At 39.2% G+C, this 19099-nt stretch overlaps 1 protein-coding gene and 1 long non-coding RNA gene across 3 annotated transcripts in view; both read right to left on the bottom strand.

Annotated features, from left to right (window-relative positions):
* LOC309709967 overlaps positions 1–19099 on the bottom strand; it is a 264832-nt gene that overhangs the window by 116461 nt on the left and 129272 nt on the right. The window lies entirely within an intron of this gene.
* LOC309709960 (cGMP-inhibited 3',5'-cyclic phosphodiesterase 3A-like) overlaps positions 1566–19099 on the bottom strand; it is an 85946-nt gene continuing 68412 nt past the window's right edge. The window contains exons 6-14 of one of the 2 annotated variants that reach the window (XM_082539000.1): positions 17838–17983; positions 17576–17713; positions 17263–17374; positions 16929–17042; positions 16130–16329; positions 15520–15723; positions 14370–14531; positions 5857–6115; positions 1566–5579 (exon numbers count right to left, since the gene is read on the bottom strand). In XM_082539000.1, the coding sequence (XP_082395126.1) occupies positions 5275–5579; positions 5857–6115; positions 14370–14531; positions 15520–15723; positions 16130–16329; positions 16929–17042; positions 17263–17374; positions 17576–17713; positions 17838–17983 (1640 nt within the window). In that variant the 3' untranslated portion in view covers positions 1566–5274. Of the gene's footprint in view, positions 5580–5856; positions 6116–14369; positions 14532–15519; positions 15724–16129; positions 16330–16928; positions 17043–17262; positions 17375–17575; positions 17714–17837; positions 17987–19099 lie in introns of both variants that reach the window. The other variant, XM_082538999.1, reaches the window with a different exon arrangement.

The raw sequence follows: 19099 nt of genomic DNA on the forward strand, positions 1-19099 counted from the left end.
CTTGCCTTGACCCTAGACATGTATCACGTGAATAGGATAAGATGTAGGATAAAATGTCAGTTCAACTTCAGACTGCTTTTCTTACTGGCCTGAGAAAAAAAATGCATGCTCTGTAACAAACAGGCAAACTAATTTAGACAAAAGTAAAAGTCTGCACAAACAACAAAGGTTCAAATGTGCTTTCAGTGTTTGTCCCCTTGATAAAAAATAATTAAAAATCAATAAATTAAGTCATGATTTCCTCACTGTGTCTATCAACACAGGAGGGACCTAATCTCTTAAATTCCTCTGTTGCCATGGGGACACCTGGCCTATGTAGCTTTTACTGAATATGTCAAAAACGCCCCATATAGCTTCATTGTTAGTATAACGTGAAAATTATGTAGCGAAGGTTTAAAAATATTCTATAATTCTGCCTGTAATCGAATCTAATGTGCTTCCAGTTCTTACAGCTGCTGTCAGGTGGGAATGGTGTGCTTATTCTCTGTGCCCATTATGCAACGCTGTTCCTCACATATGTATCAAATTCTTGTCAGTCTGTCAACAAGATTATATTACCTTACCAAATTTCATGAAATGATAATAAATAAATTAACAGACAGGAGACTGACCATGGCTGAAGATCCCCCACTGTCCTAAAATAAATTAGAATATGGATTTAGTAGCACTTAATAGAACCTATTAGTTACATACATAGACAGTAAGTAGCCATAACCATAACCTAAGCCATAATCTATTTATTTTTATTAGAACATGATGTTCTACACTGAGATATACTGTAAAACCATTTTTCCTGCTGTTGTTTCTTTTTTAAGAAGTAAAAAGGATTTTTACGGAAAACATGGTAGAACAGAATTCATGGTTTGTACCATATCAAGGTACATACATTCATCCATCCATTAAATTTGGGGGTGCGGGAGGGGCTGGAGCCTATCCCAGCTAATAATAAAATATTTAATGAAAAGCTAATAGCTGTAAATTAGAAGCATTTTTGTCTACATATGGCAGCATTCAGTAGTAATATCTTCATATGCCATCTTCCCCAGCTTCCTTTTGTGCCTTTGTTTTATTACAGTACTCAGTATTTGTCACATATTGATGCATTTTGTTCAAACACAGTGAATTTGCACTTTATGCACTTGCTTCTTCTTCTTCTTGGATCTTGAACAATTAGAAGCTGTGACCTAAGCATGGTTTACCTGCATGAACATAAACATCCTTTTTAATATCAGCAAGTATGAATAGCAGCTACATGCCACATTACTTTAATTCTTAAGATTTGTTTTAAGACTTGACAGTATATTAGCTATAATCACAGCTAAATCCCGAAATTATATACACAGGCTCAAATATATCAACTCAAGTATATACAGTAGCATAGTATATATTTGATTAGAGGTGCCTTTTTAAAGAAACGTACCCATACTTAGAGAAATGGTTAAACTCTAAATGCAATCAGAGCTCAAAGATGGTTTAATAAAACATGGCACTTTGAAGTGATCAGGAAATTATGTTATCATGTACGCGTTTATAGAATTAAATACAAAGAAGATGCGACACATCGACACAAGCATACCACAGAAACTGTAATCTTGTAATTCAATGTATTCACATTACAACATCCACATGGTTCAGTTTGTGACGTCTACTGATCTTCAAATATATTCACTGTATAATACATAATACCAATATAGGCACTTCCAGTAAGTCTGGCAATATTGAAGCTACAGTATAGTGTCTAAATTACAAAATGGTAAAAATAAATAATGTATATCTAAAAGAGTTTTTGTAGTTTTAAAATTTCTTCACTGTACAGCATGTATGTATTTTGTACAAAATGGAGCATCGACCTGCAAGGAAATCAATTATTTTACTTTCACAAATACTATGTATTTGGACATATTCTTCTTTAGTACATGTGGTAAGTGCAAGGTACTTGTGAGAAGAAAGCAATTAATTCGTTAATTATGTGTCAACTATATAAAAATACATCATCTCCTTTTGTTTACGTAATTGTAAAACTTGTTTGGTTCTCTTGGTTACAATTATTCTACATGTGTGAATAAGCATGGCAATCAACTAAAACAAATGACGACACAAAATATACACGATTAAAACTGATATACGGTGGTATCCACTCAAATGCAAGTATTGACTTGATGTGACTGTGGGGCAAAATGCGCACGCGTTACACTTGCAATCACCAGGAAATAAACACAGTGGACACGGTCCGCTGGCCTTTAAAGATGTTGCGTGATGAATGCTCTAGTGCTTATGTCTGTGAGGCTAAGAGTACGCAGATCAAAGAGGAAGCGCGAGGAGAAATATCCTATAGGACTTTCTGTGAATAATAATTTCATCTGAGTATCCGTGAAGAATTGAAGAACTACTCACAGCATCGCTTTGCCCTTCATTACTTCACAATCTCTATCCCCTTCTCCCCAACAGTACAAGATAATTAAATACAGGACGGAGTCACATTAGAGGGGTCAATGGAAGAATAGACATAGAAGCAAACACACACTGTTTTGCTCTCGCAGATACACTAAATAATGTATATATACATTCAAAAAGGAAGGATTTCTAGAGTGTTTGAGGTGATGCAATTGTGTAATTGTACAGCCTGGAAGTGGAAGTTACAATGAGTCATAGACAGAATGTATGTTTTTCCAATTCTGCACCACTTAAGCTTAGATACACTGAACAGCTTTCCTACATAACATTGATGAATACTCACGGGGCTTTTCCAAAGCGAAATAAAATGTGTCCATTGTGCAGGTAATGATGATTATAGCTCATTGGGCATGAAATGCATCAGCATACAGAAAAGAGCATGCATTTACAAGACACAATGCACCCAGCAACCCATGGTCATTTGAGGCCCAAAGAACTAACATTGTCCCGATTCAATGGCTTGTAACAATTCTGGCCTGATAAAGGGTTTCGTAAATCTGAGATGACCTACTAATCAGTAGGTCAACCAATTATTGAGCTTGTGCGTGCGCTCCTCCCTGTGTAAGACAAACTGCAGAGGAGAGGCAGAAAAAGCAGAACGGCCCATTGTGGATGCGGCGCTCTATTCAGCACAGCCGGACATATTGTGTGACGCTACGTCAACGCAGGATATGCTAGAATACAATGCGTTGACACAGCCGTGTGTTACAGTGTAATTTCACCTCTCGTGTCATGTGTACAGACTCGTATATCTGCCGTCCACCTTTCCAAAGATCAGTTTAAAGAAATCAGATTATGACAGAGAGCAGTGGTGCAGCATGAGATGCTTGCTGACTGCATCCGTAACAGAAATTTGAACTGCTGATTCTAAATAGAGCACTTATTCAATTCAATGCATTCATTTTTTTAGTTTGTGTGTAAATGTCAGTGATTCAAATTAAGTTGGATATTCATTAGATTTTGTATCTTATTCAAGCTTCTGTATGTACTTGGTTATTTACACTTATGGCTTTATTTCAGTTGAAAAATGTGACTTAACATTTAACTGTCAGAATTGTTGGTGAATGTCTGGCTGCTAAAATAATTCCTGTGAAATTTCACAGTTTTTACAATGTTACTCATAAATACTTCCCACCATCACAAAGAAACGGGAGACAGTCGGGACAAAAATCACATGGAAAGAAGCTGATGTGACGAAAGGTGAAATTGATAAAACATTACACGCTGCAGTGCTGTTATCTTGACCCGGGTGAAATCATAAAAACGGTTCCCAGCATTTATCTGCTGAACATTGGTTTCATTAAATAAAGCGCAAACTCCAAACAGCTGCAATTGTTACATAAACAGAGAGAATTGCTTTGGCTCCAATGCTGCTGCACCGCCAGTGTGAGAAGACTGACGTGAGAGAAAGTCATGTGATGTTAAAAAAACAGACAGATTATGATCATCTAAATTTGAAATGACAGGGGAAACATTCCCTTTGTGTATTATCATGCAAACTGATGTAATCAATATTCTTTGCGAAACTTCATCCACCAGCTGATGCACTCTGCCTGCACTGAACTTGAAGAGAAGAATTAACTCCCTGAGGTGCCAGGATGGGATTCAGAGAGTCACCATGAAAAAATCAAAGTCAGCAGCTGTGACATAAACTAAGCCTTATTTTATGAACAGAGTTAAAGTTTAGATTTCTGGTGTGTTTTTCACGTAATGTCCTGTTATGTGATGTTCACGTTGAATTTCAACAGCTGGGGAGGGTTTCCTGAGGGTTCAAGGTCAGCATCGTTTACAGATTTTAAGCAACACTAATTATAGATTGCACGACACACTGAGTCCAGCTGCATGAGTATTAAAATGATGATGACAAGAAGAAAAAAGGACTTCCTGTCAAAAGGCGATTTTTAAACAATACTTGAGGGGACACAAATGAATTTGAATTAAATGTCACCTTTTTTGAGATGGCGTTAAGTTTTCTTAAGTGGTAAAAGGATCTGTTTTCTGGTTCTGTTTGAATGCATGATTGCTGCCGGTGCAGGTCCTTTGAATACAATATCTGGGACAGTAATGTATTACAAATAACAAGAAACCTTCTGAATTCATCTATGTCATCTGCAGAGGAATTGTGCACATGAGCGCATTCATTTAAACATGCAGGCACGCACAAATGGGCACATATGCATAGCGTGACGAGCCTCGGGTCTCTGTGTGAAACTAAAATGGCAACAAATGGAAAACATAAAATGTGTAAATAGTTGATATTGTATGCTAATTCCCAAGGGTGAGTCATTTATTTTGGCAAACACCAATGTTCCTCATTTTTTTGACCCCCTTTATAATCCATGTATAGAAAACAAAAACAAAAGAAATAACACACAGCCAGTGGGAGAGCTCAAAAATGCTAAAATTGAAACACAAGTTCATATATATATTTATATATATATGCACTCAGGAAGTAATTATATATAAACTGGCAGCAAATTTCTGGAGTCCTGCGTTACCACAAAGGGCTGAAGCTTGTGCCACCAGGCTTCTTCTTCTTTTGACAGTAGCAAAAGAGTTTTTATCCCAAAGTATAGGAATAGTCCCGTATTGCAATATGGAAAGCTTTATATGTTTGGTGAAATCAAATATTCAGATAACATGTGTAAAGCACATATTTTGCCACCCTGTTTTTTTTCTTTATAGGCACACATTTCCCAAACATCTACAGTGTTGTGTCTAAGTGATGTGCTGGCAAAAACAGGAGTCAGTTAATAGAAAACCAAGTAACACTTCTTCATGTCCTTGTCCTGAATGATGCCATATTTCCCCTGTGTTGTTTCATTGTGGGTCCCCCTCCTCTAGTTGCTCTTGAGGTTTAGAGTCTTCCCTCAGAGCTACAGGCCATTCTGGTTCCTCCTCTGGATCCTCTCCTTCTATCAGCTCCTCTCTGCTACCTGACTCCTCTTCCTCTTCATGAATAGCCAGAATAGGTTCAGCTACATTGTTTAAATGGACAGGCTCCGCTCCTTGTGCCTGTTTTTGGTTCTCTTCTGCAATCACCTTTTTCCACATCTCGTGGTTCTCCAGCAGGTGCTGCGTGATCTGGCAGAAGACTTTCCTCCTCTTCTTGGGAGTTGCTTTCTCTGGAGAAAACAAACACCTCCGTGAATTAATACGTCCGTCGTTCTCTGTGATCAGACATCTTTGGCAGGGGTAAAAACTTACGAGTGGGAGGAAATGCCTCCCCAAACGTCTCATCTTTTACAGGAATCTAAGTTCTTCTTTTCTTTTTGTTAATCAAAAAATGCTGCCCATGAATGCACAAACAAATTATTCTAAACAAATAAATTTCTCTTTTTAGATAGACATTCAAATATAAATACTGTTATCATTATTGCAGATTTACATTTGAATACTTACGGGACGCTTCCGAGCAGGTGGACGTGTCTTCTTCTGCAGTATCCTCCTCATCCTCCTCCTCATTCTCTCCAACCTCTGGCCCCTCCTCCTCCGGGTTGGGTTCCACCCATCGTCCAGGCATGAGGCTGGCCGAGTCATAGGAGTTACACAGGGGTCCAACAATGTGGGTGATGAAGGATTCCTGGAGTTTGGCAAGCTGTGGGGCTGCTCGATCCATGAAAGGGCTAACAGGAAGGCCAAGGCTGGACTCCTCATCACCCTACACAAAGTACAAGCCATTTAGATATAAAATTATCGCCAGTTAATTTCATATTGTTTTACAGGAAATGAGTAATTGTGGTTAGCATAAGCATAGTTGATTCTGAGATTGGGTTTGACTGAAGGGAAACCAGGTGGAAAAACTGATGGCAGAGGTCAAATTTTCCAGTACACCATAACAGTGACCTGTCACACACAAGAGCAGGATCTCTCCTAAATGGAATCCGGCCATAATTAATATATTTATCCCACTTCAGCTTCTGATATGCAAGACAAAATTTGAAAACCGCTGCCATAGATTTTTTGTTTTGCAATAAGAGATGTTTTTAGTCATCTGTTAATTCAATTCAATTTTATTTATATAGCGCCAAATCACAACATAAGTCGCCTCAATGACTGCGAAGGCCGGTTGCTTAAGATTCATATCATTTGTTTTTGTCCAGGTCATATGCCAATCAAAGAAGAGCAAGTACTAATACTGAAACATAGTTGCCCTCTTCTGTATTTTTTTCCTGTACGTAGACTTCTGGATTTCAGGCATGATTGATTTTTTGCTCCCCTTAATTCCTCCTTCATTTAATCCCTCTGACATATTGAGAAAGTAATGGAAGTGCTCCTTCTGAGAGCTGCTATTGTGTAAGGAGCTGTCATAACTCCATGACAGGACTATTGTATCTTTTCAGTCACATATTGTACATTTTAATTTTACATTGTATCTACATATAAGAGAAGAACAGTGGAGACAGCTGGGGTATCTTATAGCTTTGTTTAAAAAACAACAACTAATGATTCATATATGCTGTAGGCCTTATGTATGCTTGGCTTCGTTGTCATTGTAATAATATCATATGTAATCATGGCCTATTTTTTTTTGGTCCTGCAGTACCAAACAGAATCTGTTTTTGCCTTTAGTCTAAACCCACCCACAGTGAATTTTTGTTACAGTATTTAGGCTTGGCACACACCTCAGCTAATTGCTTCTGGGTCAAGAAGAATATGCTCAAGCCCTTATCTTGACTACGGTTACTAGGTGACGACACACCCTGGGCATTATGTGCCTCTGAATTTTTTGGGAGGAGAGGCACATAGAGCAAAAGCTCTACAGGATATTTGCGTTCATCACCACGTCTAGCAGCACTGTCCTTTTAGTTGTTTTGTATGCGGTGATGCTAGCACAGCTGCAATTCACGTCAGATCAGTTTTTGGTTTCACCTGAAATTTCAACTCCATAAAAGAAAAGAAAGAAAGAGAAAATAACCAGCAAAACAATACATCTCAATACTTTCCAGCTGTCACAGAGCGAGAGGTAGAGGGTTACACCCTGGACATAGTTGCTAAGCTGTTGCACGGCTAACAGAGAGAGAGAGACAACCATTAAGCTCACATCTACAGCCAATTTAGAATCACTAATTAACCTGACCCCACTAACTGCATGTCTTTGCACTGTGGAAGGAAGCTGGAGTACCTGGAGAGATCCTGAACATGCAAAACTCCACACAGAAAGGCCCAGACGGTAGATTAAAACCCAGGACTTTCTTGCTGTGAGCCAACAGAGTCAACCACCAGGCTCAAACGGGCTCAAACACTCAAGTGTTTTTAAAGCAGGATGTGTGTCAGTGTGTGCCTGTTTGTCTATGTCTATTTGTCAGGTCAGTTTTAAACTCCCCCTCTCTCTGAGAAAAGCTCAAGCTCGACCAGGTTTGGGGCCTATTTACCCGCGACACACTCCCTGCCCGTGGCTGGTGCCCCCACCAGTGAATTGCTGGTTCTCGGTGTCTGGGGCTGGATACTCCGGTGTGTACTGGCTCGCTCCTGGCGGCTGCTTTGCGGGGCGTGTATGAGGTGCCGTAAGGGACATTATTACTGAAACGCTCTCACACACACTACTGAAATTTTAGCTCTCACACACACAACTGAAATGCTCTCACACACACTACTGAAACGCTCTCACACACACTACTGAAACGCTCTCACACACACTACTGAAATTTTAGCTCTCACACACACTACTGAAACGCTCTCACACACACTACTGAAACGCTCTCACACACACAACTGAAATTTTAGCTCTCACACACACAACTGAAACGCTCTCACACACACTACTGAAACACTCTCACACACACTACTGAAACGCTCTCACACACACTACTGAAATTTTAGCTCTCACGCACACTACTGAAACGCTCTCACACACACAACTGAAACACTCTCACACACACTACTGAAATTTTAGCTCTCACGCACACTACTGAAACGCTCTCACACACACAACTGAAACGCTCTCACACACACCACTGAAACCAGAGGCATTTCTGCTGAACAGGAAGTTGTTTCCTGACAAGGAAACTGATGGAAAAAGTGGTATATTTCAAAACACTACAAGGATTTCTACTCAGCAACCTGCTAGTACAGCAGTCCCCAACCTTTTTTGCGCCACGTAAACGATATAAAAATAAAAAAACGATAAATACCATGAAAACCATAAATAGAAATGTGTTCGAATTTTTGTGGAGGAATAAAACCCATTACATAGAAAGATCTCAGCTTGTGAAGGGATACAATAAAGGTGGTATCAAAACTCCAGAATTGGAATTTATGGTTGGCACCCTTAGAATTAAATGGTTAAAATCTTGTCTGTCACAGCCAGACTCTACTTAGCTCCACATCCCATGATTCTTGTTTAATAAAATAGTATACAGGATTAGAATTTATTCGAAATGTGATTTTGCGGCAAATAAAATCCCCATAAAGATATCAAACTTTATAAAACAGATGTTGCATTTTTGGGAAAATGAGATTTACCCACAACTTCTCCCCATAATTCAACCTTATGGAATAATAGGGTAATAACACTTAATCAAAAATCAATTTTCAAGAGTGACTGGTTTGAACAAAAATATTATATTCATAACAGATTTGTTGGATGATAACGGTGTCATTCTAAGTTACACAGACTTTTCAGAAAAATATTGTCTAAACTGTTCTCAAAGAGAATATAACAAATTTTGTGAACTGGTCCCACTGCCTCTGCTTCATTTGATTAAAATTTTTATGATATACAATAATTTCTCATCAGTGCTCCCAAATTTATTGCTAGGGCAATGTCAGCTGTTTGATAAAAATGCAATAAGAAATTTGTTAGTAGTTTCTTCAAAGACAAAATATTTCATAGTTACAACAGAATGGTTACATGGCATGGTTCTAATTTAGTTATTTCATATACACTGGATAAAGCATACTAAAAATTTATGAAATAGCCTATTCTACCTAAAGTTAAAGAAACACACTTTAAACAAAACTAATACTGTGGCAGAATTTCTAAAAAAAGAGATTTGGCTTTGAGGTGGATCAGTGTTCTTTTTGTACTGATGAAAATGAAACCCTAGAACATCTTTTTTTTCCCTATGCCCTATCACACAATGCATTTGGTGCAACTTAAAAAATTGGATTTCCCTAAATATTAATGATGTGCCACTGTTTGAATTACATCATAATTTTTTTTATATGGATCATCTAGCATTGGATGTCTCAGACATTATTAACATCATCATACTTTTGAGTAAATATCATATCCATTGTGCTAAATGGAGGAACGCTAAGCCTTCTCTCCCTGGTTTTATTGATGATTTTAAGATATTTTTCTTTGCTAAAAAAGACAAAAAGCACATATGCCAAAAAAATAACCAGGATAATGCACGTCTCCCGCTATTCTAAATTTTGACTTATGTTGAGGCTAATATATTGTTAAGTAATGCAGCTGTCTCACTAAGGTCCAGAATCGATTTGTTCCACGATTCGATTCAATTCAATTCGATTTGATTATGGGGAATTTTGACAGTCAGAAATATTATAATTCAGATCAGTACATTTACATATTTTTGTATTTAAAAAAAGGAAGCTGACACACGCAAGACTTTATCAAAGGTGTGAGCATCACAGCAGATGCCTTTGTGTCAAAGTAGCTGAAGATAAAACACATAAAAACATGAAGGTGGTTTTCCTGGCCTGGGATTTTATAAAAAATATTCTGCAGTACATCAAAAACGAAAGAAAACCATTAATCAACATATGAACGTTACCTCTGACGTTACAGCGGTTTTATTAGAGACACGGCTAACGTTTTGCATTTTGCATAATTTAAAAAAGTTTAAATTTATTCAGTATTGAACGGCAGAAATTAGGTTTTCTTTTCGGAAGTATGTAAAATGAAAAAAAAAAAAAAAACAGCGGCCGACTGCGCTGTAAACAACAGTAGACTTGTGCATAACAAGCAAGCGAATAATACAGAAAACAGATTTTTAGACGGGAAACTGTTCTTGAAGTACAGAGAGAGAGAAAGAGAGGGCTGTGCATGACGTGCGATTTTATCGTGGTGGAAGCAAAACAGTGAGGGAATTCATGACGATGTTTATGTGAAGCGCAGTTTGGATCTTCTTTTGCTGCTGGTTCAGTCAATATTGTTTGGAGAGAGATCAAACTAACAGCTTTAGAATCGGCGCAAAAACGGCGTGAAAACAAAGCGCGGACCTGCCGACAGATCAGAGTCAGCGAGCTGTCGGCTTTCAGCCCCGACCGTGTCCGTGCTGTCGGGTGAGAAAGGCGACATCTCACTGATTCTGATCCGCGGGTCCGCGCTGTGTGTTTACGTCTTTGTGCAGAAGCCGTGTACCTGCTCTCATTTACTGTCTTAGCTGTTTGGTGGTTGTTGAAATTTTGTGAGGTTTCACCAGAGATTCTGGCATTTCGGGTAAAATAAATTTATATTAAAAAATCGATTCAGGATTTTAATGAATCAATTTCACGTTATCCAAGCCAGAATCGATTTTAATCAATAAATCGATTATAAAAACCCACCCCTAACTAACAGGTTGCTGAGTAGACATCTGTGTAGTGGTTTGTTTGAAATCTAACACTTTTTCCTTCAGTTTCCTTGTCAAGAATTAACTTCCTGTTTAACTGAAATGCCTTCCTGTTCAACTGAAATGCCTTGGTTTTTCAGTAGTGTGTGTGAGAGCGTTTCAGTTGTCTGTGTGAGAGCGTTTCAGTAATGTGTGTGAGAGCGTTTCAGTAGTGTGTGTGAGAGCGTTTCAGTAGTGTGTGTGAGAGCGTTTCAGTAGTGTGTGTGAGAGCGTTTCAGTAGTGTGTGTGAGAGCTAAAATTTCAGTAGTGTGTGTGAGAGCGTTTCAGTTGTGTGTGTGAGAGCGTTTCAGTAGTGTGTGTGAGAGCGTTTCAGTAGTGTGTGTGAGAGCTAAAATTTCAGTAGTGTGTGTGAGAGCTAAAATTTCAGTAGTGTGTGTGAGAGCGTTTCAGTTGTGTGTGTGAGAGCGTTTCAGTAGTGTGTGTGAGAGCGTTTCAGTAGTGTGTGTGAGAGCTAAAATTTCAGTTGTGTGTGTGAGAGCGTTTCAGTTGTGTGTGTGAGAGCGTTTCAGTAGTGTGTGTGAGAGCGTTTCAGTTGTGTGTGTGAGAGCGTTTCAGTAGTGTGTGTGAGAGCGTTTCAGTAGTGTGTGTGAGAGCGTTTCAGTAGTGTGTGTGAGAGCTAAAATTTCAGTAGTGTGTGTGAGAGCTAAAATTTCAGTAGTGTGTGTGAGAGCGTTTCAGTAGTGTGTGTGAGAGCTAAAATTTCAGTAGTGTGTGTGAGAGCTAAAATTTCAGTAGTGTGTGTGAGAGCGTTTCAGTAGTGTGTGTGAGAGCTAAAATTTCAGTAGTGTGTGTGAGAGCGTTTCAGTAATAATGTCCCTTACGGCACCTCATAGGCGTGGGCCCTGCTCTTCTACTCTATTTTTCTCTCCCTTCTGCTCCTTCTGTTAACTTTTTCCCCAACTTCATTTTCTTTTACTTTTTCTTTTCTTATAGGCCTCCAGTCTTGTCTGTTATGGCTCTTTATCAGTCTACTCAATCCGCTGGTGAAGTATTACAAGTTGTCACAAGTATTCAGGGAGTTGGCAGAGGCCACAGGTAAATACTCTTGGTTTCCTGTCAGCTTCTCCTACCTTTATATGTATCTTTTAGTGTGTGCTTTCTAACCCCCCTGTAAGTGTAAATGTGAGAGTAAATGGTTGTCTGTCTCTATGTAACAGTCTTGCAATAGACTGGGGACCTGTCCAGGATGTACCCTGCCTCTCCCCCTATGACGGCTGGGACAGGCTCCAGGCCCCTGGGACAGCCGAGTTAGATAAGCAAAAGAAATGGATGGATGGATGCTTGCCAAAACTAACAACAAAAGCTGACTTCTTGGAGAGCATCTGGCAATATAATAGATTGGTGTGTATGCCCCAGGTAAGACTGAAGTTCATAAAGGAGATGGACCAAAGGCCCTAGATGTGAAACAAAGAACAGCAAAGAACGACTTCTACACAATGTACAGATATAAATCTACAGTATTATAAATACTGTGCCACTGCATGGGGAACGCCTCAACATTTACAAACTAAACAGAGCACAAAAGTGTCATCAAAGGGAAGTTGGGATAAATGAAAATTCAGGCGCCTACATGAGGAGGCAGTTAATGAAATTTTCTTCCAGCCATGAGTTTGTATTAATTTAGACAGCATCTGCTCACTGTCATTATATAACGCTTCTGTTTAGGCTACTGTAATGACAGGGAAAACCGGATCTCAGAGCTCCTCCTCCCCTCGTTGTATCCTCTTTTATGTGAGTCCAACTGTTAATAAATTCCATCAAATTGAAGATCTGTCTGAGATCCAGTCGTTTTATAAAACTCATTCTTTCTGCTCTGTGGGAACAGAGGCTTTCTAGTCTATAGTGTACAGTATGACACTTGGGGTTGGTTACCAAGGCAACTAGGAATCCTTGCTATAGCTGTTATTCATTCATATCCGGGAAGACGTCACACACAACATACATGCTGTGCTTTTCTTAGGGCCAATTTTTACAAATATTACATGTATTTATTTATTTTCTGTCTAACAGGGTTATGTTTTCTTTCATGGTTCTTTGATACAGTGCTATCCTGGAAATAGATTGCTATTTAATTGTAAATCAGAAGGAATCTTTTTGAAGAAAGAGTATGTTACTGTATGCTAATCCAGCCGGCTTTCCTGGCTGTTTGACTGCTGGTTTATTTTTTGCATAATTTCCACTTTCTCATGTTGTCAGACTCATTGCTGACATCACTGCTGTAGTCCAATCATCTTTCTGCCTGCCTTCTGTGAGCCAGTGAGCCTCCATCCTCCATTACCTTGGCCTCCAATAACACTGTGAGCAATCTTGAAGTCGTTGTATGTTCTTCAATATCTCTAAAATTAGAAACATCCTTTCTCAGAGTGAAGCTGAAAAACTAGTTCATGCATCTATTACTTGTAGACTGTAATTCGTTCTTATCAGGCTGTCCTAAAAACTCCCTTCACTTGATCCAAAATGCTGCAGTAAGAATACTGACAGGGACTAGAAAGAGAGAGCATATTTCTCCCATATTATTATCAATGGCTCCAGAATCAAATTTAAAATCTTTCCCATCACATCGTCCCTCTACCTTTGCTGTTGCAGAATTCAAGCCATTCATTTCAACTCAAGATTAGTTAGAGTTCAGTTCTCGCTTAAAATATCTCCTCTGTTTCTGTTTCTCTGTTTCTCCTCTGTTTGTAGGACTTTAAAGACCTGCATTTCCAGATCCGGGAACCGTTTCTATCCAACAGCCAAAAATGAACTCAGTTTTCCCCTCCCAGTATCTTTCCAATAGCTCTAAGTCACTAGTTGCACAGAAATAGCACTTTTTTATTTTATTTTTATCTTTTAAGTACATTGCTTTATAGATTGGATTTCTATAGTATTGCATTTTTTATTACTTTTTTATTTTGTTTTGTTTTTACAGCTTTATTGGGCATGTGTAAAATGCAACTTTCTCTTGTTAAAGACAACAAATCTTATTGTATGTGTTGCATGTCATGACATTAGAGGTAGTCTAATTCTACTACCTCTAAGTATATCCTGTAAATTACATAGAAATAAAAGCTAAATTGTTGCTAGCATTGCTTCAGCAATGTTATTTCAGTCTATGAAATCATAATCAGTTATTTACACATTATTGTTATTATACAAATAATACATATTAATGCATAAACCACCCGAATATTACTAAAAAGGTCATGGCTAAAAAGTTACACTGACACTGGTATGATTAGTGTTATGCGACAGTACTATACTGTACTGTGTGGTGTCATGTTGGTGTGCAGGTGCACCCTGACCTTTAGCTTAGCTGAGTTCTTAGGTCCCATAAAAGATTGTTCACACACCTGTTCATAGAACTCATTGACAATGCCCTCTGTCCATTGCAGATGTAGCTCCTTGCACTTCAGAGGCCCATTTATATCAGCGAGTTTGATGCACATCTGGCAGACTAGCAACCTGTCATTCTCGTTAGACCAGTCGATACCTGTAGATGGATCATCACCTACCTGAGGGATTGACAGACAGCCATGACAGCATTAGCATATTCAAACATGTTATGTAACCACAGCTATAATCTTCTGCTGAAATGTTTTCTGTTAAGCTATAGTTTACAGCATCAGTTCATTGGACTGAGGACGAAACAAACATATATAAGACTTAGGATTATGTAGTTAAGCTAATACTGACATAACCCAATTCTTGTTGTCAAAGCTACTTACTATATAAACAATGCTTCAATAAGGTGCTTTAACCTATACAGAGCTTGAACATATTTCTAAGAAAAGCAGGACTCAATCATATATAAAGTTGATCTCAGCACTTTTTGAATGAATCGATTATTTCTAGTTAAGCTTAATGAGCTTCGGATCTAAAGAGGCTCAGGAAACAGGAAAGCTTGACGGCTACTTCACCCAAAGCTAATTCGCGTCCAGGAAGAGCAGAGCAGGGACTCTGAGAGACCTTATTGTTACTTCTGCTGCCAAACCAGCAACCTCAATGTTAGCTGACAGGCCTTGGCCATCGAGCAGCAACGCTGTAGTAGAACTCACAATGAGAGGAATGCGGACCCTCAAATCGAAAGCCAACACTGTGTCTGCACTCCAGTGAGTTCTTGAAGGCTATGGGGTACTTTGTGTTGTTGACTTACATTGAGAGCACTGCAATGTATTGCACAAACAGATCTGCTCCTCGAAGACCACTTGACAGCTTCCTTTTCCTGAAGCGTTGTCCCAGTTTTTAAAAGAACTGATCTGTTAGGAAAGCATGTCTACAGAATATGTTTGACCCCAACTTTTCCAAGCAATTTATTACTTGGCTATTTAATTTTAACAATAACCAAAAAAAAAAATCAATTGTAAGCTTTTCATGTTATATTTGAAAACAGATATGCTCAACTCAATGTTTACACTGGCTTAAAAGGATAAACTACCTCTGAAGAGTTCTTTAATTTGTCAAATGAATGTGAAACATTGAACAGGGATGTTTTTAGAATACCTTGGCATTGAACTCAGCTAGGAAGTCAAAATGCTTCTTCAGATCAGTGGCCAGTATGGCCTCAATGACCAGGAAACGGAAGCGTTTGAACTCCACATGGTCCAGATTGACCAGGAAGTTGTACTCTGGCTGTGACAGGAAGAGGTTCCAGGCTGCGGCAGCGTGGTGGTTTTCCAAAACTGAGCGGTCGTTGTAGAGCACCGCCTGTCAAACAAAACAAACCATAATTGTTAGACACTACTGACAGGGAAATTAAAGCCTACATTATTGCTCTCTGATAGGCAAGCTACTCTTTCAGTATCATTATGTCATCATTGCTCAAAATTGGGTAATTTACTTAATACAATAATTTCTATGATTTCTTTTTATTGATAACACAATGTAGAACTAGACCAAACAGTAACATTTCTACCTGGTAACCTGTAAACAGGTATTCTAACTGTTGATTTGTTTGTTTTTTGAAGCAGGCTGACAGTGAAATAGACAAATAATCTATCAAATCATAATTCAGGTGAAAAAGAAAAACAAGGGTGTGACAGTAAATCAAGTAAACAAACTTTTATTTAATCACATACTGTTGACCATGCTGTAGGCTGAATAGCATGAGCACCTGTGGGGCGCTGGTGGCCACGAGGAAAGCGTTTGTCCGCCCTGGGTGATCATAATCGTGCATGGCGGCAGCCACGTAAAGAGCCATGAGCTCCAGAGCAGGTATGAGGCCTGACAGGCAGCCATAACCATCTTCTGACACAGTGTAGGTCTTTGAAACCAGGAAGCCCATGTGACTGTGTGTTATTCCACTGTCGGAGTCTAGCCACGGGGGAGAAGACAAAGTGAGGAGGCTGAAGAGAAAGGTGTCAGAATTTACACAAGACACACACAACTGTACAGTACCTTCATCTGCACACACCTAAACACGCGCACGCACGTGCTCTGGAGCACAACACACAGAAGCACACACACATACTTTAACGTTCAAATCCACTTATATGTGGATCAAAGGGATGGCCCAAGTAAGGCATACAAATGAGGTTATGGAAATATGGGTAAGAGGGAACTCTAATCTGCCTGCAATTTCATGCTGTTCTAGACTTCAAATAGTGTTTGGTATGCAAGTGCCAAAAGCCTGAGTAAGATAAGACCAACTTTGAGTGGGATAAGAACACACACTCCTGCAGGTTTGATACTTTGACATTAATGAGATGGCTGCAGGGGATGTGAAAAAATTCAGGATAAAAAAAAAATGACCTACATATAGAAAATCTTAAGCGCAAAAAAGTACAGTAGAGCAAATATTGTTCTTATTTAAAAACTTGACAACAAGTTTTGCATACTTTTATGGACTGATGGATACACATACACACCTGTCAGGACATCAGCTGTCAGCATGCATGCACTGATGGACATACCTGAGTCACTGGCAGAGCCGTGGTCAGTCATGAGGCTGGGCAGGCCAGGCACAGGCTGCGTGGTGAGGTACCAGACTGCGTGAAGCACATCTGTAGCATGGACCCTGTTGTGATCTGGATTAGAGAAGATAACAAGTCTGCTCAGTGTGTGTGATCGTCTCCACCAGGGTGCAGTGTTGGGCTGCTAATGTCTGTTCAATTAAACTTCAAGGCAGTGCAGAGTACTAATGCTGCATAGATTGCTCAACATTTCCATCTAGTGGCTGCTTTCATCCTTGCAACGAGTAATCTGAAGCAAAGTGAAAAACAAAAGCAGGAAGATGCTCGAGCTTACATGGTATGTCTCTGTAACCATTCTCAAGGGCATGGAAGTAGTTCATGAATTCTTTTACGGGGATCTTAAAAGTCTGAAACAGGCCAGTGTCCTCAAAGAGCCTATATGATACCTGAAAGATAAAATATATATATATATATCAGACCCCATGGACATCACCAGATCCAGATATATTAAATATAACAAAAGTGTTCAATAAATGTGTAAAACTGAAAAATGTAATGAAAAAAATTAAAAGACAGTGTTATAAATAGTAAAGTATGCTACTGTTTTGTAATATAAAATAATTTGTCACTTTGACACTCTGGCGGACCTGACTGAGGATTCGTCCACATTTCCCATTGGTCTTCTCTATCAAGGTGAAGATGGGGAAGTTCCAATTGTTCAGCTGACTCATCAGAGGTTCCAGGCCCTCCATTATTAAAGGCTCTGGTGCCAAGATTGGTTTGTCCTGCGTGAGTAACAAATGGTCAAAAGACGTGAAAACAATAAGGAAAATATTACATAAGGAGTACATGTTCCTGTTTTATTAGCAGTACTAATGTGACTGAGACAGCTGCTTTGGCCCGCCTTACCTCCGGAGGTATTAGTGCATGGAGGATGACATTCTGGGAGTTTTTTCCTTCTTCTGCATCGTCCTCTGTATGTGCTACATCACTGCTGTCACTGTGGTTGGCTTCGTGGGTGCTGTCATAGTCTGATGACACAACCACTTGGTCCTCTGCTGGTGTAAGAAAAACAAAGAGATGTCACACTGCGGCCTCGGGAGAAAATCCACTGTTAATCTTCTTAAACTGATGCATATCACTAGGTTTCTTGGAGTATGTGGATTTACGTCTTCTCTATATCCACTTCCTTTAATCCTGGCTTGTTGTAATAGGTTATTTTCTGCAGGTCCCATAGAAAGTCACTGCTGCCTTCATTAACACTCAAAGATCCCCGATTGCTGCCTCTCACGTGACTGAAAGCAAGTTTTAATAGTGAGTCTGCTTGGAGGTGCTACTTTATAAAGCAGCACACTTAGTTCTTTCTACAGAAACTTATATGTGCTCATGTTGAGTGCTGCTCACAAACTTTAGGAGCAGTAGAATAAACAACATTGTAGTACATTTTTAACAAGAATGAACCAGCTCAGCAACAACAAAAGAGCCGAAAGACCATAGAAGACAAAAAATGCACGATGACAGAATTATTTCCATAGTTAGAAAAAACTATTTCACAGCATTTAACCGAGTTGAGAGCACTCTCAATGAGGTAGGCGTATCATCGTCTACAATCAAGGTCTACAACCAAGAGACGCCTTCATAAATACAGAGGGTTTACAACAAAGTAAAAACCACTGGTTATGCTCAAGAACAAGAATTTCAGATGAACCCAAGATTAATGATGGGAGGATAAAAATATGGTCGAGAGAAACAGCTCGTGATTTGAAGCAAACCGAGGTATTTGTCAAACATGGTGGAGGCAGTGTTATGGCTTGGGCATTTATAGCTGCCAGTGGAACCGGGTCACTCATCATTGATGATGATGTGACTGCTGATACGAGCAGCAGGAGGAATTCTGATGTGTAGGGAGCTATATAGATTCAGCCAAACTGATTGGACAGCTCTTCACTGTGCAAAAGCAACCCAAGAGTTTCTATAGGCAAAAAAAACCCCAAGTCAGTCATTGGCCAAGTCAGTCACCTGATCTCAGCCCAACGGAGCATGCTTTTCAGTTGTCAAATACAAAACTTGATGCAGGAAGATCCACAAATAAGAAGCACCAGGTGTTCTCAATGAGGGAAGCAAGAATTTGGCGATGACAATGTGTTTTAGACTTTATGCATCCATTAATG

This window comes from Aulonocara stuartgranti (genome assembly GCF_965226115.1).
Source record: "Aulonocara stuartgranti genome assembly, chromosome: 7".
Taxonomy (NCBI): Eukaryota; Metazoa; Chordata; class Actinopteri; order Cichliformes; family Cichlidae; genus Aulonocara; species Aulonocara stuartgranti.